Here is a 26,178-nt window from a genome sequence, read left to right on the forward strand (position 1 = left end):
AGTTGATTGGACATGATTTGGAAAGGCATGCACCTGTCTATATAAGGTCCCACAGTTAACAGTGCATGTCAGAGCACAAACCAAGCCATGAAGTCCAAGGAATTGTCTGTAGACCTCCGAGACAGGATTGTATCGAGGCACAGATCTGGGGAAGGGTACAGAAACATCTCTGCAGCATTGAAGGTCGCAATGAGCACAGTGGCCTCCATCATCCGTAAATGGAAGAAGTTTGGAACCACCAGGACTCTTCCTAGAGCTGGCTGCCTGGCCAAACTGTGCGGGAGAAGGGCCTTAGTCAGGGAGGTGACCAAGAACCCGATGGTCACTCTGACAGAGCTTCAGCGTTTCTCTGTGGAGAGCAGAGATCCTTCCAGAAGAGCAACCATCTCTGCAGCACTCCACCAATCAGGCCTGTATGGTAGAGTGACCAGACGGAAGCCACTCAGTAAAAGGCACGACAGCCCACCTGGAGTTTGCCAAAAGGCACCTGAAGGACTCTCAGACCATGAGAAACAAAGATTGAACTCTTTGGTCTGAATGGCAAGCGTCATGCCTGGAGGAAACCAGGCACCGCTCATCACCTGGCCAATACCATCCCTACAGTGAAGCATGATGGTGGCAGCATCATGCTGTGGGGATGTTTTTCAGCGGCAGGAACTGGGAGACTAGTCAGGATCAAGGGAAAGATGAATGCAGCAATGTACAGAGACATCCTTGATGAAAACCTGCTCCAGAGCGCTCTGGACCTCAGACTGGGGCGAAGGTTCATCTTCCAACAGGACAACGACCCTAAGCACACAGCCAAGATAACAAAGGAGTGGCTACGGGACAACTCTGTGAATGTCCTTGAGTGGCCCAGCCAGAGCCCAGACTTGAACCCGATTGAACATCTCTGGAGAGATCTGAAAATGGCTGTGCACTGACGCTCCCCATCCAACCTAATGGAGCTTGAGAGGTCCTGCAAAGAAGAATGGGAGAAACTGCCCAAAAATAGGTGTGCCAAGCTTGTAGCATCATACTCAAAAAGACTTGAGGCTGTAATTGGTGCCAAAGGTGCTTCAACAAAGTATTGAGCAAAGGCTGTGAATACTTATGTATATGTGTTGTGTTTTTTATTTATTTTTTTAATAAATTTGAAAAGATTTCAAACAAACTTCTTTCACATTGTCATTGTGGGGTATTGTTTGCAGAATTTAGGAAAATAATGAATTTAGTCCATTTTGGAATAAGGCTGTAACATAACAAAATGTGGAAAAAGTGAAGCGCTGTGAATACTTTCCAGATGCACTGTATATATCTACTTCAAGGGCTCAGACCTTCAGAGGGAGTAGGGCATAGGGATGCTCACTTTCATTTGGAATTCTCCCTTAGAGTAAAAAAGGACCTACATATTGACCTGCTTCTCACCCACACCTATCATATTGCTTCAGAAAATATGGATTTAACTACTGGTGTTTTATGGATTTTTTTTATGCTGCCTTTATGCGCTTTTTGGAGATTCAAAGTTCTGGACACCATTTACTTGCATTGTATGGACCTACAGAGCTGAGATATTCTTCTAAAAATCCTCATTTGTGTTCTGCAGAAGAAAGAAAGTCATACACATCTGGGATGGCATGAGGGTGAATAAATGATGAAAGCATTTTCAAGTCTCACAAGTCATCAGAGGATGGGTGCAAGTGTAAATTTATTAAGACAAAGCCTTTTTTTATGTCTTTTAAAGAGATGCAGTTTGACTTTCATCCCAAATGTGCATGTAAAGGGAACAATCCTGCAAACTTTTAAGGACTACACCGGAATGAATGTTTTTAGAACTTTAAAAAAAATCTAATAAAAATAAAACTGAGGTACATACTGTACATAATGAACAAAAGAATTGAAAGGGGGTATTTTTTTAGTCTTAGTCTGATGTCATTATGCATGTGCAGTGCATTATGTGTTTTACTTCAATAATGCAAGACAAGTTCATATTTAATAATGGGGCTGTACTTTTTGACAGCTACTGTACAACAGAGACACACATTGGCACATTATATAGCAGTGCTGTTGATAAATACCAGCTGCGTTTTAATGCACAACCTCATAATCATGTCACAAATAAATGAAGCATCAATGTCTCAAGGTATAGTGGATCAACGCCCTTGCTAGTGCCAGAATTTGTTCTCACGATATACTGTGCTGATTAAAAAAGAGGGAACTAGGAAGCAAAATGGCACAGCCAAAATCAGATCTTTCATCCCTTTAAGGTAAGCTCTGTACAGAACACTGTTCAATCCTGTAAAATGATCCCAGGTCTTTTCTCCTGTCCCTATCATATTCATCACCACAGATGACTCCAAACCCAGTTGTTGATCAGCGTCGTGGAAGAACACTCTCCCTGGAGCAATCATGGTTAGGGAGAGGGCAGAGGTTCCGTCACCTATAATGGGAGTAAGTGTGTCTGAGAGCACGCTTGCAGCCCTGGAGCTGACCCTGGGTCAGTGTAGGCTCATTAGAGCTGCGGTTTCACAAGGTCGGTGGAATCGATGGCGTGGCTCCAGTGTGAAAGCGAGTGGCCCCACTGAATGAAGCCTTCATTAGGAAGCAAGCCTACTGGATATGCTAGGGAAGGTCTGTTAATAGAGCATCTATACTAGAGAACAGAGATCACCTCTCTTAGGGGAGCGAGTGAGGGTGTGAACAAGTAGATAGATAGGTAAAGAAAGAAATAGGGAAAAAGAGGGCAAATTGATAGAGCACATAGAACTGATTGGAAAAGTTGAGTAAATGGAGCCATGAGTAAGAGAGAAAGCTTTAGGGAATACAATAGTGCGGCTAACAACCTTGCCTTTTACAAAAAGTTTTAGTTCAAAATGTAGTCATAATTTACTCACCATTATGTTTTCCAAACATATATGACTTTCTTTCTTCTGTGGAACACAAAAGGAGATGTTCATCAGAATGTTAGCCTACTTCACTTTCCTTTTATGGAAAACAATGCAATGAAAGTGAATAGTGATTGTGGCTAACATTATGCTTAACATCTCCCTTTGTGTTGACAGAGGAAAGTAAGTCATGAGGGGGTGCACATGATGACATAATTTTCATTTTTGGGTAAACTATTCCTTTTAATACTGTGTCCTAACCAGAAAATTATATATTTGATGTTTCAAGTTCAGTTATGTGGAGCTGGATTTTGGACCAATGAGATTGCACAGTGGGCGGGGCTACCCATCGTACTGCCGTTTAAACCCAAATAATTAAAATATAAACCAAATAATTAACTAAATGTCCTAACGCTCTTTGCTTATTGAGGTTAAGGGACAAAATATTAACATGGAATAGATGACTTTAATCGTGTTGCACTTGGTTTATTAAAATTAATAAATACCTTGATCGGTGGGGATGATGGGAACATCTTTAGCGGCAGGAGAGGTGCATAGAATCTGATTCCCATTCACTCTTCCTTCAACTTCTGTCAGGTTCCCAAAAGAGCAGGTGATTCCAGCGGAAAGATCCGGAACATCTGACACTTTCACTAGCAGCTGGAAAAAAGCAGTGGAGAATTTGGATTAGACAATGCACTGTGAGACCAGAGCAGCATTGAGTTTGTTTGCATCCACAATCTTACACTGATTATGCTTTATAACCCAACATTGTGTCATGTAAACCCTTAAACGGTTTTCTTTTATCATGGAAAATTCATTAACTGTTCCAACTGGCACACACAGATTTTTGCCCACTACTCCACTTTTGCGTTGCATGCAGTGGTCGATTACTTGAGAAATTGCAATTCAGTACAGAGTACAAATTACATGACTAAAATTACAATCAGTAATGTAATTTTTTGGATTTGTTTTAATGAATCTTATTTGATTATCTCTGGATTACTTTTGAATTACCTCTAACCTAACTCTTGTTTATTTGATGTCACATGTGTTTAAGTATGATAATCTATATTATTTTGACAAAATGTTGCTTAAATGCCTTTAAGAAAACTTACTTACAGAATCAACATATGAGAACTGATATGATTGTGTGTTTTACTCTGTATTTTTGTCCAAAATGGCAGAAAGAGATGGTGTGAATTATTCTTTTTTTTTTTTTATTATTATTAACAATTTTTATTGATTCCATTCAACAAATTAAAGGTGTGAATTATCCTTATTTAAAAGAGATTTCCCCCCAGAATTCCAGAATTAATAATTATTGAAGTTTACTAGATTTGATGTAGACATTGTTTTTCTCAGCTATATATCTGCAGTGTTTAGTAACTTGCATAATTACTGTATTTGCCATGAGGAGGCATGGTCTATAACATACAGTATATCAGTGGTAGGCTAATTTCTAATGTTTAAAAAAAAAAAAAAAAAAAAAAAAAAAATTAACTGTAGTCTTATTACGAATATTTTACATTTAATCTGATTACAAGGACTTGATTTTTGTAATTTGATTACATAAACCAGATCACATGTTATCCATTACTACCCAGCACTGGTTGCATGAAAACATTTTTACCGCATTATTGCGGCTTATTCAATGTGTTGTGGGCATGTGTGTTTACATTTTGACCTCAAAACCAAAGAAAAACTGGATATTTCCCAATCTCACAAAAATTTGATTTTCTTGTGTTGTCTGATTTTTTAAATGAGCTGATTATTAATAGTTATCAACATATCACTGTGCATGTAAACACACTCACTGACTTTCATAAAATTTAGACAGTGAGATAATGTATGAAAGAATCACTCAATTTATGTGTGAGGACTTCTCTTATGAAGCTACGCATTTATTTAATTTAATGTTTCGGCTTTTATGCCTTTTTTAACAATATAGACAGTATAGAAGACAGCAAATACTTAAGAGCCACATGTCTGGACCATTTCTGCTATTATATCAGATAATCTCAGTCTTTACATATGGGTAAAGTTCATTGCACGCAGCATGGCAGCAGATGGTCTCACCATGGTATAAACTCTCGCCATCATTACAGTTTTAACCTTATAAAGACTCCTTCTGCTCAAACTGGACATTAAGCAATCCATCCATCTTCTTTCTGTCTTTGAACTACATCTCCTGTATTCCACACAAATGCTCCTGCACATCATCTCAAAGCACATATGGTCTTCTGAAGTCATTTTCTGGGGGCTGGTGACACATAGAAGCTCACAGGATATAAATATATACTCTACATGCCATGAGGAAAGAGCAGTCTGGTTCCCTGGCCACTGAAGGAGTGGATAATTATTGCTATTTTTTCAGTTGTTGTAGCCACACAAACCATACATAAAGACTCAGACATTTTCTTCATGTACATACACACTATCTATTATTAATTCACACTATATTCATAAAAAAAATGCTCTTGTACATACATAAACATACTGGGGTTAGTTGTCACATAGGGAAGTTGTCACAGGGGCTTTATCTTAGTAACTATTAAGATTTTGAGTCAAAAGTTCAATTACATGAAAGTGTGTTTCCTCTAGTTGTGGTTGTCGGTTTTAAATGCCAAGTTCAATTCTTTCTTAAATTGGAATATTTTTGGTGAATTTCTTTGCCTCGATCCTCCAAAATACAGAATGTCCTGTCTCCATATTGTTTCTATCATTAAAAAAGAATAATAATAATATTAGTGTCATTATATTAATATAATATATTTCATATAATATTATTATTAATATTAGACCAATAATAGAGGTCATTAGAGAAGTATTCACACATAGATTGAGAAGTCAGCGAGTGCATTTACATAATTTTTTTTTTTTTTTTTTATCCTGCATACAAAAATTCCAATATATAAGTTTGATTTTAATTGAAAGGTTGAAATATGTTTTTAGGACTAGGAATTTTGTGTATAAATGTCAGATTGGGGCAGACTGTCATAGATACTGTATTTCTTTTTTTAAAATTATTATTATTGTTGGGGCAAGTTCTTATTTGTGTTTTAAATTTTATAAATGTATACAATCTATCAATTACAATATTTTTGGGCCAAAACAATGGTTTGGTATTTTTGCATGTTAACTTTTTACATTCTTGTTTTTTTTACTGTTTACATTTTGCTGAAAAACCTATACTAGGCTATGAACTGTAGGTTCCATTGTGACATCTTACTCCATATAGTGTTAATACTGAGGGTCTGATTTTGAAGTTCACACCTTATAAATGAGGTGTAGAATCACAATTTTACCCATCTCATTGACTTGCTTTGCCCTTTTCATTGAAATTTCCCACACTTAGGAATGTCTTTAAAGCATCTTATTACCCCAAAATCACACAAATGTTCTTGTCTGCACCCTTAAGGCTGGCAAACTGGTGAGCTACGAAGCACAGCTAGCAAATCGCTAATTAGCGATGTAGTAATTAATTGTAGCTACACAGACTGCACTCAAACACAGAGAAAAGGCATTGTTTGCAGTTAGCTCCATCCACGGAGTGCTGTCTGGCCATAACAACATTGTTGAAGCGTGATTGCTGTCGCTATGTAATGCTCCTTTCAGTGCGCATTAGCGCTCTGCCCGTGATACGGAGGGTGTTTTTCTTTGCCGTCTGGGGCTGTGCGGAGAGGGCTAATTGTTGCTAGCATTTCTAATAAAGGTAATTTGATTGTTTTTACTTCTTTTCATGCTTCCCTCAGTGCCTGTGTGAATGGGCTTTGTTGTCATGGTGATAGTTTCCCACCGTCGTGCAATGCAACGAGTAGTGGTGACCCTGTTGTCATGTTGTTGGGTGCTACATCACGACAGAAGCATCTAATTTAGAGCGGGCCATCTTATTATCTTAATCAGGTAGCTGTGATACAGGGACTCTATCAATTATCTGGACATCAGAATTTTTATTTTTTTGTGCTGAGATCCTGTTTCCTACTGATGTTTAACCAAGGTGAATACCTTCACACTACCCGGTATGTCTAAAATATACAACATAGCTAATAGTATATGGACATCCCCTTCAAATTAAAAGGTATGGCTAAGCCCATTCATTTTGGTAAAGACAAATCATGAGGATAGTTCACCCAAATGTACAAGCACTTGGTGGATGTAGTGTTTGGGTGTCCACATATTTTTGACCATATAATGAAGCTTGGCTCGCATAAGGACAAACTATGTAGGAGGTTAAAAACAAAAATAATGCCAAACATTAGTCTTAGCAATGCTCTGAGTGTCCATAACTCCTTTCCACTGAATACAATCTTTCTCAGACTCCTTGAACACAACTCCTACATTGGCCCACACACGTTTTGGCATCTCACTCACACTATCTTACCAAAAAGTCTCTTTAACCAAAAACCTCACTCTTCCAGCTCACCCACATGGTGCAACTCTAAAGACCCAAACCTGCCTATCTAGACATCACACTGAAAACTAATTTTTGCTAATTTGCTCATTTTAATAAAGAAAATGCTAATTTGTCACTTGTGAGTAAAAGACATAAACGGGCCAGAGCTAGTGCAGTGTGGCTGTGCACATGCTCTGGATTCATAAGGGCATAATAACATGTTTGCATCTGTCTGTGCTGTTTTTCAATTTGTTTTCTAAGTAAACATGCACTAGGTGAACATCTTTGACTGTTGTGTCTTGCTTTTTTCCAGCATTTTGTGCAGGAATGCAGCATTTTTTTTAGTAAAAACAAACTTCAACTTTTAAAAACCAGCCTCATGATGCCTGCGTTCCTGAGGCTCGCTTTTTTTGAGTGCAAGAAATTTTCGGTCTGCATGGCCCCTAAGAGTTGTTGGCTCACTGGGACCCAGGTTCAAGTACCACCTGGGTCATTTTTCAATCCCATTATGCCTCTCTCACCCCTACTTTACTCACTTGCCAACACTATTCTCTAAAGTAAAGGCAAAAAAGCCCAGACATAAAATAAAAATGTAGCAAGTCTCACCGGTACACTGGGTTCAGACACTGCGATGCTGTCCGGGTACACCGTGGCTTTTACACACTGCATTAGTGTGGCAGCGAAGCGATATGGCTCATTTGCTTTCTCGCAACGATCCCTCTGTGAACACCTATAAAAGAGAGAGTGCATAGTAGTTAGTTAGGAAAGTATTAGATCGAATTTGACAACCACAGAAATTTACATCTCTTCATTTTGATCATCTATTCTTTAATCTAAAGCAACTTTCACAACATTCTAGATACAAATGATAAGTATGCAAGTTCCCTGGGAATCAAACCCATTGATAGTGCCATATTCTAGGAGCTGAACTACAGGAATATAACCCTTTGCATGGCACTTAACAAGTTAATCAAATATTAACACAAACAATTTTGACTTTATTTGCCATTTGCACATGTCAAGGTTTCAACGCACCACTAAACACAAGTGTAATGTGCCACTTTGACCTCAACATTAAATAGTGTCATGGAAGAGTGATTTTACGAGGTTGCCAGATAGCAAGAAAGTGGGAAATATACAGAGTAAACGGTGAAAATAGCAAACAGAACACTTAACATTTGTGAACTTTTTCCATGCATTGTTTTTTCCTGAAATGCCATGATATGCCTTCAACGTTGTTATTACAAATTGAGCGAATCTACATATACACAGGATCAATCTCGCTTCTATTTTGTTTAGATTTTTATGTCGATACTGCCCACATGATGGATCATATTGTCAGATGATGCTTTGCTCTATAGATTTCAATGCATTGGGTAATGTTGACACTAATCATGTGAAAGGGCCAACATATAGGCTACAGTAGCACCACTGTTGTGAGAACTGACTTTAGTGCTGTCCTTGGTGCTGACCACTAGGGCAATCTACCAATGAGTTTCCAATAAGAGCAATAAGTAAATTCTGAATCAAGAGCAGCTGATCAGTCATAACATAAAGCTAAGTCTAATGCTCATCACAAATCAACAATGCTGATGATCTAGACATATAGAAATCCAGAATAAGTAATCTTACATCTTTCAAAGATTTTTGTGCCTAGCTAAATGCCCTAACAGACAAGAAAAGTTTTTTGGTGCTTTAACGGAGTTTCATTAAAAATTATTGATAGACTGGCTCACGAACAGAAACTTCAGTACATTACAGCAATATATATACAGGTGCATCTCAAAAAATTAGAATGTCGTGGAAAAGTTCATTTATTTCAGTAATTCAACTCAAATTGTGAAACTCATGTATTAAATAAATTCAATGCACACAGACTGAAGTAGTTTAAGTCTTTGGTTCTTTTAATTGTGATGATTTTGGCTCACATTTAACAAAAACCCACCAATTCACTATCTCAAAAAATTAGAATACATCAGAAGACCAATAAAAAAATTTTTTTTAGTGAATTGTTGGCCTTCTGGAAAGTATGTTCATTTACTATATATGTACTCAATACTTGGTAGGGGCTCCTTTTGCTTTAATTACTGCCTCAATTCGGCGTGGCATGGAGGTGATCAGTTTGTGGCACTGCTGAGGTGGTATGGAAGCCCAGGTTTCTTTGACAGTAGCCTTCAGCTCATCTGCATTTTTTGGTCTCTTGTTTCTCATTTTCCACTTGACAATACCCCATAGATTCTCTATGGGGTTCAGGTCTGGTGAGTTTGCTGGCCAGTCAAGCACACCAACACCATGGTCATTTAACCAACTTTTGGTGCTTTTGGCAGTGTGGGCAGGCGCCAAATCCTGCTGGAAAATGAAATCAGCATCTTTAAAAAGCTGGTCAGCAGAAGGAAGCATGAAGTGCTCCAAAATTTCTTGGTAAACGGGTACAGTGACTTTGGTTTTCAAAAAACACAATGGACCAACACCAGCAGATGACATTGCACCCCAAATCATCACAGACTGTGGAAACTTAACACTGGACTTCAAGCAACTTGGGCTATGAACTTCTCCACCCTTCCTCCAGACTCTAGGACCTTGGTTTCCAAATGAAATACAAAACTTGCTCTCATCTGAAAAGAGGACTTTGGAACACTGGGCAACAGTCCAGTTCTTCTTCTCCTTAGCCCAGGTAAGACACCTCTGACGTTGTCTGTGGTTCAGGAGTGGCTTAACAAGAGGAATACGACAACTGTAGCCAAATTCCTTGACATGTCTGTGTGTGGTGGCTCTTGATGCCTTGACCCCAGCCTCAATCCATTCCTTGTGAAGTTCACCCAAATTCTTCGATTTTGCTTGACAATCATAAGGCTGCGGTTCTCTCGGTTGGTTGTGCATCTTTTTCTGCCACACTTTTTCCTTCCACTCAACTTTCTGTTAACATGCTTGGATACAGCACTCTGTGAAAAGCCAGCTTCTTTGGCAATGAATGTTTGTGGCTTACCCTCCTTGTGAAGGGTGTCAATGATTGTCTTCTGGACAACTGTCAGATCAGCAGTCTTCCCCATGATTGTGTAGCCTAGTGAACCAAACTGAGAGACCATTTTGAAGGCTCAGGAAACCTTTGCAGGTGTTTTGAGTTGATTAGCTGATTGGCATGTCACCATATTCGAATATTTTGAGATAGTGAATTGGTGGGTTTTTGTTAAATGTGAGCCAAAATCATCACAATTAAAAGAACAAAAGATTTAAACTACTTCAGTCTGTGTGCATTGAATTTATTTAATACACGAGTTTCACAATTTGAGTTGAATTACTGAAATAAATGAACTTTTCCATGACATTCTAATTTATTGAGATGCACCTGTATATATAGCTCTGGAAAAATTAAGAGAAAATTAATTTCTCTGGATTTACTATTTATAGGTTTGTGTTTGAGTAAAATTAAAATGTTTATTTTATTCTATAAACTATTGACAAAAATTGCTCCCAAATTCAAAATAAAAATATTGCCATTTAGAGCATTTATTTGCAGAAAATGACAAAATACCTTGAATAATGCAAAGAAAACAAGTTCATATTAATTTTTAAACAACACAATACTAATGTTTTAACTTAGGAAGAGTTCAGAAATCAATATTTGGTGGAATAACCCTGATTTTCAATCACAGCTTTCATGCGTCTTGGCATGCTCTCTACCAGTCTTTCACTTTGCTGTTGGGTGACTTTATGCCACTCCTGGCACAAAAGTTCAAGCAGCTCGGCTTTTTTTGATGGCTTGTGACCATCCATCTTCCTCTTGATCACATTCCAGAGGTTTTCAATGGGGTTCAGGTCTGGAGATTGGGCTGACATTGACAGGGTCTTAATCTGGTGCTCTTCCATCAACACCTTGACTGACCTTGTTGTGTGGCATGGAGCATTGTCCTGCTGGAAAAACCAATCCTCAGAGTTGGGGAACATTGTCAGATCAGAAGGAAGCAAGTTTTCTTCCAGGATAACCTTGTCCATGGCTTGATTCTTGTGTCCTTCACAAAGGCGAATCTGCCTGATTCCAGCCTTGCTGTAGGCCTTTTTTCTAGCTTTGCACGACTCCAGCCCTGCCTTTAGGAGCCTGTTTCAAACCATCCTCGCCATGCCCTTCACCCCAGCTGCCGTTTGCCATTCTTTTAGTAGGTCACTTGGTGTCATCCTACGGTTGTTGAGTGACATTCGAATGAATTGGCGGTCATCCCGGTCATTGAAGAGTCGCTTTCGCCCTCTGCCGGTCTGTAGCTTTGTTGTCCCCAACGTCTGCTGCTTGACCTTGTTCTTATGAACCGCCATCTTTGAAATTTTATGGATGGAATAAAACTGTTTCCCTCTGCCAGTAAAGCCAGAATTGAACCCTTCTTTTCCTCACTGAAAACTTTTCTTTTCAAGTGTTTTGGCTTGGTCAATAATTATTTTTTGATTCCAATCACTTTTGAGGTACTACTAGCACTGTTTTTGCCATCCAGCTGGTCCTATTGCAAGAGGATAGTGATGACCACAGCAGTGGTTTTTATACTTTTCCTCGTTAAATAAGATTTTGTTCAGGTGATCACCTAATCAGTACCTCATTAAGCAGAATGAGGTGTGCTTGTGTTGGAATTCAACAGCCACTGGAATAGAATGGCTGCCATATATGTTGAGATGCTGATTTACGAAAGATTTGGAGTGGTCTTCAAATCTTTTTCCAGAGCTGTATATATATATATATATATATATATATATATATATATATATATATATATATATATATATATATCTGTATATATACTGTATATATGACTTTACTTCTAGAAATCTGAGGGTTGTTATTTTTACTTTTCACACAACATTCATCTTCAGCCTGTCACTTGCTTTTGACTCATCCTCCCTCTCTCTCTCTCCGACAAAGAGCGTGTAGGCTTGCAATTTTCCGTGTCTTTTTAACATGCCTAATGCTTGGGGGAAAATGACACTTAATGTGCTTTCACATGTCCGGGATGGCTTCTGCATACTTCAGTGTCTGAAAATGTGGGTGTGTGTTTGTCTGTGCGAGTGGATGCATCCTCTAAGCTGCCAAATCCAGACACTGGTTTTGAATTTGGAGGAGGAGGTTGGAGCACTTGGGATGCTGTGTTGCCATGGCACCAGGAGTCGGCCATTATAATATGTGTGTGTGTCCGTGTAAGTGTGTGCACTTGGAGGCCAACCTCTTCTCTCTCTTTCATTAAATGAAGCGTGTGTGTCCCATTCTCATCGTTTTGTCTGCGACGGGCTTATTCTCGGCAGCCCTGGTCCTCTGAAGCACTGAATGGAATGCTTGTAGAGCCTCAATTTGACACACTGTACACACATGAACAACAAAGAAAATGCCTGCGTGCCCTTGTTCACATGTGTGACCTCACGACCATTATTAGCCACTCACTAATAATAGATTATTGATTAAGATGGCCATATTTTGCAGTTAGTAGTATTTCATTTTTAGTTATAGTTTCTTGCACCAACAACATTCCAAATTTAGCTTTGTGACCATTTTCTTTAGGTTTCTTAATCTTAAACAGGTTGTTTGTGCTACTGTACGTTTAAGACTTTTATATATAAATGTATTTAATTTTTAGTAAAGGGTTTTTCCACCAAAAACGGTCCAAAACACGGTTTACCTCAGATCCTTAAAATTAAACAGACTGTTTGTGTTACTATACCTTTTAGACGTTAATATTTAAAGGACCTTTGGAGAGGGAGCTTTATGTTGTGAATGTTAAGAGTATGTCAATACTTCTTACTCTTTTCTTTCAGAAAAGCAAGGAAAATCATCTGTCTCCATTAAAGTTTTATCATAAGAACTCACAAAACAATGTGTATTTGTGTGTGTGTGTGTGTGTGTGTAAGAGAAAGAGAGAGAGAGAGAGAGAGAGAGAGAGAGAGAGAGAGAGAGAGGATGGTAATGGTAGTGGTGGGCTAACCTTTGGGTTCTTCTCTACTGCCTGCTTTTAGCCCTGTGCACCAGACAGGCAATTACGCTGTCTTTTCTCCTCCTTACATTCACATACACTTGCACACACATAACTCTGACAAGAAGATTTTTCCTTGTTTCTTTCTTAGCAGCATCCCAAACACATCCCCGTGTGTGCACAAGGTGTGTGGCGAGACAGACTGATTGAGCACTGCTTTGAGCGAGAATGAGAGGGGAAGTTTTACAGATAAATAAAACGCCATCCTTTACAATAAAGCTGAGAAGAAAGCTGTTGGAATATTGTAAACTTCACACAAAAGAGAAGAGAAGAGAAGAGAAGAGAAGAGAAGAGAGGAGACTAGTTAAGACGAGACAAGATGACAAGAGAAAAGATGAGACGAGAAGAGATAAGACAAGAGATGAGACAAAATAAGTTGAGAAAAGACTAGATGAGAAGAGTCAAGAAGAGACAAGACTAAAAGGGAAGATATGAAAAGAGACAAGACGAGATGAGGTGTGAAAAGAAGAAACAAGATGAGATAAGGCAAGACGAGAGGAGACTAAAGAAGAGGATTTGAAAAGAGACAAGAAGAGACAAGATGAGAAGAGACAAGACTAAACTAGAAGAGATGAGAACAGAAGAGAAGAGATGAGTCAAGATGAAATGAAATGAGAAGAGATGAGAAGAGAAGAGATGAGAAGAGACAAGACAAGATAAGATTAGACTAAACAAGATGGGAAAAGATTAAATGAGTAGAGATAATAAGAGACAAGAAGAGATGAGTCAAGAGGAAACTACACAAGAAGACACAAGATGAGATGAGGCTTAGGGTACGTTTATACGACAACGATGAATTAAAAGCAGAAACGTTTTTCCTTTGCACTTTTGAAAAGTTTAGCATACAGACGACTGTTTGTCAAAACAATCCCCGTTCACACGGATCTGTGAAAACGACTAAAAATGCTGTATTATGCATGCCAGGCCAGTTGTTGGCGATGTCACTTTGTAAAGAAACACTACGTGCCTGCGCACATAAGCATTCTTCCACAGAGCGGTGAATACAAACAATGAAGATGGCGAAAGCATCAAGCAATTTTGTCTGGACAGATGATGAGGTTGCTTTATTACTACAATTACTTTGCTGGAGAAGCGTCAATAAACTCAAAATCTTGAGCAGCACAAACATTGTCCTGTAGTCCGCCACTGTAGTTTTGAATGTCTCGCGCGTTGTTTTGAAGTACTCGCGCGCATGCCTATAGACTGAACTCTCAAGATTATTCAATAAACTCTGCACATTTTTACCATCACTTCGTCTCCTGCCTTCTTCTGTATTCCCCCTGCTGACTCTTGGGCTGGTAGGAGAGTAAGTTAACATAACAAGCTGTTGATGTTGACTGGTTTTGGATATCAGACAGAACTCTGATATATGGATATCTACAGATGGAGAGAGAGGTCTTGTGTACACTGGATCTAACATGCATTTTCACTCCCTCATGTTTTCATATTCTAAGCATATCACTGAATACTGTACATGGCATCACATCTCTGTCTATAGGCTATATACATAAGCGGTGGGTGAATGAATTGCAGGGTAAAGGTACATCAAATAAAATTAAGTAAATAAATAAATAACATTTAAAATATAAATACATTTTTCCCATCTGAATCCATACATTAATTTCAAGATTTTCAAATTGCAGGTTCTGCCTACTGTACAATGTTCACACTCCATACAAAACACTCCAAATGAATAAATTGTTGATTATTGTTATTTTCACAGACACCAGTATTCATATTGCTAATTATGCATCTCAAATTGATGTAAACGTGTAAACGAACAGCCAAAATGCATAAAAAGTTTTCAGTTTTTAGTTGAAAACATTGTCTAAGGGCTTGTTTACACGACAACGTTTTCAACTAAAAACTGAAAACTTTTTATGCGTTTTGGCTGTTCGTTTACACGACAACGCAAAACACAAACTTTTGAAAACGGGTTTCAAATTGCAAGTTTTTTAAAATGATGCCGTTATCGTCTCCGTGTAAACATACAAAAATGCGAATTTGTGAAAACAATGACGTCATGCGCACATGTATTACGTGTTCAGTCTATGTGGCATGCATAATACAGCCTTTTTAGTCATTTTTGCAGATCCGCGTGAACGGGGATCATTTTGACAATGTTGTCGTCTGTACACGAAACTTTTCAAAAAAGCAAAGGAAAAATTTTTCCATTTTTAGTACATTGTTGTTGTGTAAACTTACCCTAAAGAAGACAAGAAAAGATGAAATGAGAAGAGACAAGAAGAGACAAAGATAAACAAAAATGAGACAAAACTAAATGAGACAAGAAGAGATGAGAAGAGACAGGACGAGATGAGACTACGAGAACAGCACAGGCGAAAAAATACAAGAATAGATGAGAAGAGATGAGAAAAGACAAGATGAGACAAGAAGAAACAAGAGAAATGAGAAGAGACAAGATGAGACGAGATGGGATTAAACAAGACGAGAAAAGATGAGACGAGATGAGAAGTGAAGAAACTAGACGGGATAAGAGACGAGAAGAGATAAGACTGAAAAAGACAAAAAGAGTTAAGAAGAGGCAAGATGAGATGAGACAATAAGAGACAAGACTAAATGAGACAAGGCAAGTACAGACAAGACTACATGAGACAAGACGAAAAAGAGACTTAACTAAACGAGACAGGAAGGGACAAGAAGATATAACATGAGGCGAGATTAAACTAAATGAGAAGAGAAGAGATGAGACAAGACAAGAATAGAAGAAACTAGACAATATAAGAAGAGGTGAGATGAGACAAGACGAGACAGAGATGAGATGAGATGAGATGAGATGAGATGAGAAGAGGCAAGAATATGCATGATAAGAAATGACAAGAAAAGACAAGACTAAGTGAGATGAAAGAAGAGAAGAGACATCCCTAAACACAACACCAGTGTAAACCAATATATACATATACAACATCCATATTGTTCACCTATTCAATAAAATTTCAAATAATTCATTTGTAAGCACAGCCAGTACTGATATCTTTGAAGAGTAAATATGTAAACACAGAAAACAGCTTCCATCCTGCCTCAGATCAATATGTAATTAGGAATTCATTTAGCAGAGCAAGAGACAAGGCACCAATCACGTATAACCCTAACAAAGACCTGCACGATCTGCATTTATTAGGGAGATGGAGGGGTAAACACCATGACCATGTAATGAGCAGCATATGACTGTCAGAACAGAACCATAACAATGAACTATTGTTGAGCCTACAACATATCAGATAGCAGCAATACACACAATCTTTTTGAAATGATTCGATGTAACTGTTCAAGGTCGGGCAAGGAGGAGGCAGGAACCGGCTGAACAGTAAACATAAAGTTTTAATGTCAAACTTAACTTAAAACAAACATAAACAAACACAGACACGTCTCTCTCTCTCTCTCTCTCTCTCTCTCTCTCTCTCTCTCTCTCTCTATCTCTCAAACTGGCGCCTCTGGCTCCCCTTTATGTCGCTCTCCTGCTGATCAGCTAATTCAGTGCCGGCCGTGCACCATCACAGAGAGACAAGGGGAGGAGTGGGGAGAGGGAAAGTGCGAGCATTGGCACACACACACAGAGAGAGAGAGAGAGAGAGAGAGAGAAGAACTTGCTCGCTGGCTCCCGGATGTGCTGTCGCCCGGTCCTCAACCGCTCCTTTGCCCTCTGGTGGATGCCAGCTCGCTCCTCCCCTGGCGGACGGCAGTGAGTCCTCCGGCTCTCGGCGGACGGCAGTGAGTCCTCCGGCTCTCGGCGACCGGCAGCGACCATTCCATCCCCAGGTAGACAGCTGTGGCTGCTCCCCTGGCCGATGGCAGCAGCGAGGACTCCGCGACAGCGCATCCCTCCTCCCTCCCGGGTTTTATCAGAAACTCAACATAAACCTCTCTCTCTCTCTCTCGAACTGGCACCTCCGGCTCCCCTTTATCTCGCTCTCCCGCTGATCAGCTGTTTCAGTGCCAGCCATGCACCATCATGGCCCGACCACGCCGTCCTCCTCGTCACATTCGACATTGATGATGATTAAATTGATCCATTGCTTTGATCGTATTGCATATTGTCGAGGGATTTTCATGAACAGCGTCATGGCTACACTCTGCTGGTCCCTCATTGTGCCATTCATACTCCAGATACTATGAAACAACACACAGAAATTCACACTGCTCACAGTATACATGCTGCAGAAATAGTATGAGCAGTACGGTAGTATGCCACTCTGAACATGATCTCAATGATGACCATATGAATACATCAGAGACGGAGAGAAAATTAATGTTGCCCACAGCACGGATCAAAAGCTGATCCCTGCTGTGAAGACTGCCTGGCTCCTGGAACACCCGCCACTTTCATGCAAACAAGACACAAGCCGAGAGCTCACACACACTTCCAAACACTTTTGTATTGCATAATCTTTAATATGCTCACATTCTGCTCTTAAATACAGATCGATGCTAAGATTTTCCACCCCACTCTCTCTACCTATAATGAACTAAATCCTACAAGCAATTATAGATCCGTTGTAGTGATCTCCGCTGAGCAACTGCTGGATCACTAGTATTAAAAAGCCCTTTGACCCCAAAGGAGTTCAGCCAATCAGATCATCTCAAGGATTAGTGTTCTCCACAGACCAACAGGAGATTAGTGCTCCTAAATCTGACAGCAAACTTTATACTCTCCGCCCTCCCTTCACACCTCCTTGCTCTGTCTCCTCCCCCTTTCAGGGTCCTGTAAAAAAAGCTTTGACAATCCTGGTTCAGGAGAGGGTGGATTTAGTGTTGTATGGATGTTCCTCTAGCATTCCTCAGACAGATGCTGCTTGCCTCCACAAACACCAGCAGATTTACACAATCTTACATGCAATCTATCTCCCATGCTTCTCTATCGTCTCTCTATCATGCTTTATTTTTTCATCATTCTTTCACATGGTGAGCAGCAGCTGTTGGTAATTAGAGGGACTTTGGCAAATCTCAATATTTTGAAGCAAAGCAAGAGGAAAGTGTGAGACGCAACTCCTGACCTTCTCTCTCGCTGAAAGGAGAATACCACTAACACAGCTATGGGCCTATGCAGAACCATACATGAAAACTACAGAACAGATTGTATAAAGAACAGCAGAGAAGGAAGACGGTTCCAGTTATAATCAAAAAGTGTTTTAAAGCCTGATGTTAAGGAGAATGTACAGGAGACAAATACAGTATGTTTTTATTATCTAGTTCTTAGAATCCCATCAATGTTCTGGTGATTTAAAGATCCCAGAAACCAATATACTGACCTAAAGAATCTACAGTGGCCCCCAAAAAGTATCTGGACACATACAAATTTATAAATGTCATTGATTTTAGAAAATACAATTTTAAACCTATTGGCAAATGCAAATGCAAATGCAAATGCACAACAAAAAAAAATGTTCTAGAGCTTTTCTAAGAATTAATTTCACTTTTCTGAGATATTTTTTGCAATGAATTTTGACCTGGTCCTAAGATGGTTTTTAGTGGATGTATGAAGTCAGTTCCCTCAAGTTCACACAGGTGTTCTAGCAGATCAGAAAATTATAATCAATCAGAAAGTGTTCATATACAATGTGCCTTTCATTTGAACAGTATTTGTATTGTTCTGTTATTTGAAATCTAATAAACCTAACACTTTTGGGGGCACTGCTCCTGCAGCGACTGGCAGCAGATCATCTCAGTGTTCTCGTCTCGTCTGATCTTTGGCCTGGTTTGTGTGTTTTTTTTAAATTCTTTTTATTTTTTTTTATGTATTTCTGTATGTACTTGATTTGATGTTGTGTTAAATCTCTGCATGCAAACAAAATTTCCCTCAGGATACAAATAAACTTGAATTTTAACTTGCTTAAAAAGTGTGCTTGTGAAATGTTTCTTTAAAACAAATGCAAGTTGCCTTTCTTTGCTTAATCTAAGGTGTAGCAAAGAACCATTAAAAAAACCTTTATTTTCAAGAAAGAGAGATTAATTAATCTGCTGTACTAAGTGTGAGCAATCTCTATCGCCATGTTCCACTCTATAATATATGGAAGGCTGAACTCCAAAAGGGATGTGAGAAATGAGCAAATATGACTGTGGAGCTGGAATTAGAGAGAGTGGGAGAGAGAAAGAGAGACAGATGTCAATGTCATTAAGAGAAGGCTGATTGTGAGAAAGACACTCTCTGTAGGGATGGAAGAATACAAACACAGATTGAGAGAGAGAGATACAGATTGTAACAAGGTAAATGTAAAGGAAGAGGCGAGAACCGGCTTGACAATATAAATAATATTTTAATAATAAACTTAACCAAAAAGACAAACACACACACAGGTGTCCGTAACTCTCTCTCTCTGTCGCACTGCCGTCTCCGGTCGGCCTTATCCCTCTCAAGCTTAATCAGTCTTATTAGGGGCCGGGTGTGTGGAATCAAATAATGAAAGACAGAATGAACAAACGAATGGATGCAAAAAAGTGAGAGTGAAAAAAGATGAATGAACAAACGAACGAATGAAAGACAGAAACATTAAACGAATGTAAGAAAAATACTAAAGAAATGAAGAAAGAACACACGAGCAAATAAATGAACAAAGACTGAAAGACAGAAGGAAAGACAGAAAGAATTGAAAAAATGAATGAAGAAAGAACGAAAGCAAACAAGACACAGACAGAATGAAAGAACAAACAAATGAGCAAAAGAAAAAACAAAAGAAAGAATGAATGAAAGACAGACAGACAGACAGACAGACAGACAGACAGACAGACAGAAAAAATAAACAAGTGAGTCAGTGAAAGACAGAAAGAAAGAAAGAAAGAAAGAAAGAAAGAACCAAGGAGCAAATAAACAAACAAATAAAGAGCGAAAGTCGGAATGAAAGAAAAAAGAGAATAAATGAACAAACAAATGAATGAAGAAAGAACGAAAGCAAGACAGACAGACATAACAAAAATACAATGTATGAAAGAAAGACAGACAGACAGAAAGACAGACAGACAGACAAAACAAAAGAACAAACGAATGAGTGAAAGAAATAACAAACAACAAATGAATGAACAAACGAATGAATGAAAGACAGAAAGATCAAACAAATGTAAGAAAGTGCTAAAGAACAAAAGAAAGAATAAACAAGCGAATAAATGAACAAAGAGTGAAAGACAGAAAGAAAGAAAGAAAGAGAACAAATTAATGAAGAACGAAAGCAAGCAAGACACAGACGAACGAAAGAACAAACAAATGAGTGAAAGAAACAATAAAAGTAAGAAAGATTGAAAGAAAGAAAGAAAGATAAAGAAAAGAATAAATGAATGAATTTAGAAAGAATGAAAGCAAGCAAGACACTCAAAGAAAACAAAGAAAAAGACAGACAGACAAAACAAAAGGATGAAAGAATGAGCGTAAGAAAGAACAAACAAATGTAAGAAAGAAAGAAAGATAAAGAAAAGAATAAATGAATGAATTTAGAAAGAATGAAAGCAAGCAAGACACTCAAAGAAAACAAAGAAAAAGACAGACAGACAAAACAAAAGGATGAAAGAATGAGCGTAAGAAAGAACAAACAAATGTAAGAAAGAAAGAAAGAAAGAACAAATGAACAAATGAATGAAAGAACGAAAGTAAGAAAGACAGACAGACAGAACAATATAACAAACAAATGAGTGAGCGAAAGAAAGGTAATTTTTGGTCATTATTTGTAGTGTATGCTTCTGCATCAAATCCTGTCTGTATTACATGAGCTTTAATACAGCAGAACACCCCAGAGGAATGACAGAGGAAACTAATCCTGTCACTAGAACAGAACACTGTGATGGAAGAGATCTGCCCCATGCTGAACAGAGATGCTGAAAAAACTTGCCAATTATTTGTCCTTCTCCTGTCGGGAGTCATGTAAATTACTTTAAGTGCACTTTTCCAGGGAGGTATGGGAGCTATTATAGTAATGACAGCAGCAGAGGCTGACACATCCAAGTTCCCTACAGAGTCTTGATGCAGGAGGGAAGATAGCAACAATCAAATGCATCCTCATAACCCACAACGAGGAAGTATACAGGAATTCAGACTGTTTGTGAAGTCCATTGTAGGTCTATGAGCTTTTAAACGAACAGTTCACCTAAAAATCCTGTCATAATTTACTCACCCTCATGTTGTTCCAAACCCCTATGACCTATTTCAGAATTTTGACAGAATTTCCATTTTTGGGTGAACTATCCCTTAAAGGAGGACAAGATTTTCAGCAATTGAATGTTTAAAAGCAATTCCACAATACAGTTAAGAAATAAAAGCACGTAAGCTTCTGAAGATTAGGCTTTAGGAGTTTTACACATCTGGATGCAGTTGCACTTGTCCGCCACCAGAGGGCAAACATCCTCTGTGCCATTTGAGGGCTATTGAGTACAAGACTGAAGACCACCAAACGCACACACTCAGCCTCCAGTATGACCATTGCTACACTTTTTCATCATTACTCATATATTTAAATAACCCTAAAAAGATTGTATATAAAAAGATTGTAGATACTATAGCTTTTAATGGAAAATATGTTTATCATTTACTCCATATTGATGTACTATAATTTCAAGTAGGTTTACATGTAAAAACGGGGGGTGGGGGGGGACTTACATGTTGTGCAGCACACACCAGCCACAGTGTGGATCTCCTGAGCTCAAACACTCTCCACACGTGCCGTACTGCTCACACGACTCTATCGGCACCCGCGTCACCTGAAAAACACAGACATAGAGGTTTTGAATAAACAGAAAGTGCACATTCATTCAGCTTTAAGTGACAAAAGCTCCATTAATCCCTTTGAAATGAGTTATATGGAAACCGTTGCTTCCATAGATTCCCTTCCTGTTTTTGTTTGAAGATGCCAAAAAAAAGAAGTGTGTTATCTTGGACAATCTGTGCAGTTTGTGACACTGTTGAAATCTCTTCTGAATCTCAGGAAATCACAAAAGTGAAATTTCTGGGGTCTGTTTCTCTGGAGAATCTATCCAGTCTCCACCCAATCTTTTTAAGGTCTTACTTGATTGAGATATTACAGTGATCTCATCTCAATTACTTCTGTTCTTTGGGGTATCAGGATTCCCTGTTTGTTAATGTGTGTTAATGTGTATACAGTATGTTTCCTTTGAAATAGTTAAGTCAAAGACAAACAAAAGTGTGTTCAGTGGTAAAGCTTGTACTGTGCATATGTGTATGTGTGTTTAAAACAGAGGATAGCAAAACGAGCAGCTGTGCTACTGCAACTGAGAGAAATAGCATTGACACAGTGCTCTTTTGTGAAGCCCACTGCACCTGTCCAGTTAGGTATGAACCAAACACACACAAACAAACACACTTTCCTTAGCAAAAAATGGGGACATGTCATTTAGTTCTATTGTTTTACATAAAGCTAATTTTAATTAATACAGATTAATTCTTACCCTACAGCTAAAATAAAAATGTATATATCATTTTTCAATTAATTTTCAAACTGAGGACGTTCCTGAATATGCCCAGAGGAAAGTTTTGTCAGCCTTTTGGGGACAATTGTGTCCCTGCACTATATCCAAGTATGTACACATACAACAATAACAAACACACATGCAGAGATGCATGTAAGCACATATACAGTTCAAACATCTATGAGGAAAAACATACAGACAATTGAGACAGTTACTGACTTGAGTATAACATGTTCTATGTACATATGAAAATAAAGTACAGAGAATTCTAACTAATTCATACAAAGACATCAACAACTTTTAAAAATCTATCAGGTTCCTGCTACATTTGTTTATAAAGTGTCTTCAAAGTCAATTCAATGATCTTTACAAGAAAGCAAACTGGTAACTCCTCATAGCCAAATAAGTAGCATGTCTTTGGCAAATAATCTAGACAGACGCTCTCTCACACGCACTCTTAGACATGCAAAATGCTCAAGCAATTCTTTGGAGATGTGTGCTAACCAGATACACACTCACACATGCCCACTACAACAGACCAGAGCGTTGATTTGCCAGCTGACCCACAATGCCCCTTTCTACTGCACTCGCACAGCCTTCTGCTGCCCACTTGGCATAGCATCAGTGCGACGACCGGGCCACGGTTCTGGGATTTGTGCATGTTTTTGTAATATCTCTTTTATCTATTCATTTATTTTCAGGTGGTTTGCTTTCAATGCCAGGGCTGAGCTTGTGATCTTGTTGCCGGGGGGATTTAAGGGTGCACCTGCATCCCATTAACAAACACAAACACACACAAAAACAGGCAGAACAGGAGTGTGTGAAGTTGTTAAGGTTTTCCAGACCAAATTATTATTATTATTTGTTCCCATTTTGCTTAGCACCACTTTCTACAGACTAAAATGAATGGATAGCTTTATGTGGTTTGGTACAACGGAACAAAGCATGTGCAAGCAACTTTCAGTCTTAGTACATACTTTATTTTCTTAAAATCAGATTTTTACAGTGCAGAAAGTCACATTTGTGATGATAGGATGTTATGGGGGCGATTGCCTGGGCGTTGCTATGAAGCTGAAAACATGCTCTGAATATTTTTTTTTTACTTGTATCTATGTGGGTGCTAGGGCATTGATAGCTGGTTGCATACTTACCCAGGTCAAAAGAGTAAACTTCTAAGTCTCTATGATATTCTGGGCTCAGTTCCAAGAAACCCTTTAAATGAAAATTCTCTCAACATTTACTTGCCCTCATGCCATCCCAGATGTGTATGACTTTCTGTCTTCTGCAGAACACAAACAAAGATTTTTAAAAGAATATTTTAGCTCTGTATTTCCATACAATGCAAATAAATGGTGACCAGAACTCAGAAGGTCCAAAAAGGACATAAAGGCAGCATAACAGTAATCCATAAGACTCCAATTATTAAATCCATATCTTCTGAAGCAACTTGATAGGTGTGGGTGAGAAAAATATAAATATTTAAGTTACTATTATAGTCCACCTTTGACCAGCCCCAACCAATAGGTGGCTGAATGTGAAAGTGAAAGTCACTTCCACACCAGAATGGTTTTATTATCTTTTTATTTATTTATCTGTTTCTCACCCACACCTATCATATCACTTCAGAAGACATGGATTTAACCACTGGAGTCTTGTGGATTATTTTTTTGCTGCCATTCTGTCCTTTCTGGACCTGGTCACTGGACCTGTCTGCATTACATGGACACACAGAGTTGAGATATTCTTCCAAAAACTTTGTTTGTGTTCTGCAGAAGAAAGAAAGTCATACCCATCTGGGATGTCATGAGGGTGAGAAAATGATAAAATAATTTTCATTTTTGGGTGAACTATCCCTTTAAATTAAGAAAATCCAAAGGGCCATTCACACCAAACACATCCCTGTGCAATAAAAAAAAAAAAGAAAAGCTAAATGCAGCACCACGAATACAGCCGAACATAGGTGTCTCAGGACACATTTTTAGCAATAGAAGTTCTTTAAACATTTGCTGAAAAAACAGTGAGACAGCATTGGTCAAAGACATCAATCTAGCACGTTTACATAAAAAAAAAAAAAAATCTTTTCTGAAAAACAGCGTGAAAGGATGCAAAAACACATTCGGAGTGAATGGCCCCAAAGACTACTGTCACTATGGGTTTTTCTTAACTTTAGAGGTTTCTTGCAACTGGCTGCTGGTCCCCAGATATGGCACAGGTCCCAACTTAAATGCAAATTTATGGAATTTTTATTGCCCACTTTATCGTTCAGAGGGCAAGAATTGTAATTCTGATTGCTTAGAAAAGCAATAGCACACCTCTCCTCAATAAGCCACGTGATTTTTTAAATGTGATGAAATAGTTTAGTTATGGCTGAATTAGGAAGCACCAATAATAATTTATTGTAAATTTGCACCTAAAAATTTGACCAATTAGATCATACCAGTTACTATTTCATCAGAATTTGGACACAGCATCATTTTAAAAAAGCTTTTTGAAAAGTCATTGTATTTTCTTTATTCTGACATTGGTGATGGGGTCAAGGGGCAAGATGAAGTGAGAGACAGTTTTAAGATGGACGAGTTGGCGCACAGTGTGTGTTTAGTGAGAGAGGTTGAGTAACACCAGGGGCGTAGATTCCGGGGGAGATGGGGAGGTAAACAAGCAACATTAACATAAACAATAATCAAAACAAGCAAGTACAACCCCCCCATTATTTATACTATGATCATTGGAAACATGTAAATTGCTTATTGCTGCAACCCCCCCCCCCCCCCCCCCCACCCAAATGTTCAAGCCAGATCTACACTCGAGACTTCCTGTGGTGTGAATGTGTGTGCTGTATGGCCGTGTTAAATGTCATTAGTGTGTGAGCAGCATGGTCTGACGTGGGCCGGTGATCCACCTGTCCCTGCGAAACACTGCCGCAACGGCTCCCAGACAAAGACACGCATTCAACCTCCCGATACCAGCAGTAATGTTTGCACTGTCACATGCCTACTATTGGTGGGTTATTTGCGATAACACACATACTGTATACACAGTTTTGATTTTCTTTGTTTATATATACTAAGGCAAAATGACTAAAATAAATTATGTAAGGGATAATCTACAGTCAGCCAGGAATTACTGCAAAATAAACCCAGACGGTCAGGTCTCGTTAATTTGAAAAAAATGACCGGCTGACTGTCGATTATCCTGCTTATTACATGGCTACTTACAAAATAAATAATGAAATGTATATGAAATATTGATTTGAAATTTAAATTTGAGTTGAAATTACATTACTATGTGAGAAGAAAGAGACCGCAGAGTCTCCAGAAAGAGCTGAATTCCACCTCCGGTTTGCGTCTGAGATTTGTTGGTATTCAACATCTCACTGCTATATCTCACAACTAAATTTCTCAGAATTGAGTATTCCAGAGATCCAAAAAAAATCTAGTTAAAAATAATCAAGGCATGTTTTCCACTCTGTTTTTCACTAAATGCACGCAAT

General features: G+C 38.6%; 1 protein-coding gene across 1 annotated transcript in view; it reads right to left on the reverse strand.

The window, feature by feature from the left end:
- The window catches only part of LOC127418658 (plexin-A2-like), a 312,630-nt gene that overhangs the window by 123,568 nt on the left and 162,884 nt on the right, over positions 1 to 26,178 (reverse strand). The window contains exons 5-7 of the mRNA XM_051659328.1: positions 21,862 to 21,962; positions 7,867 to 7,990; positions 3,371 to 3,524 (exon numbers count right to left, since the gene is read on the reverse strand). Coding sequence (XP_051515288.1) covers positions 3,371 to 3,524; positions 7,867 to 7,990; positions 21,862 to 21,962 — 379 coding nt within the window. The remainder of the gene's footprint in view (positions 1 to 3,370; positions 3,525 to 7,866; positions 7,991 to 21,861; positions 21,963 to 26,178) is intronic.

This window comes from Myxocyprinus asiaticus, chromosome 28 (assembly GCF_019703515.2).
Source record: "Myxocyprinus asiaticus isolate MX2 ecotype Aquarium Trade chromosome 28, UBuf_Myxa_2, whole genome shotgun sequence".
Taxonomy (NCBI): domain Eukaryota; kingdom Metazoa; phylum Chordata; class Actinopteri; order Cypriniformes; family Catostomidae; genus Myxocyprinus; species Myxocyprinus asiaticus.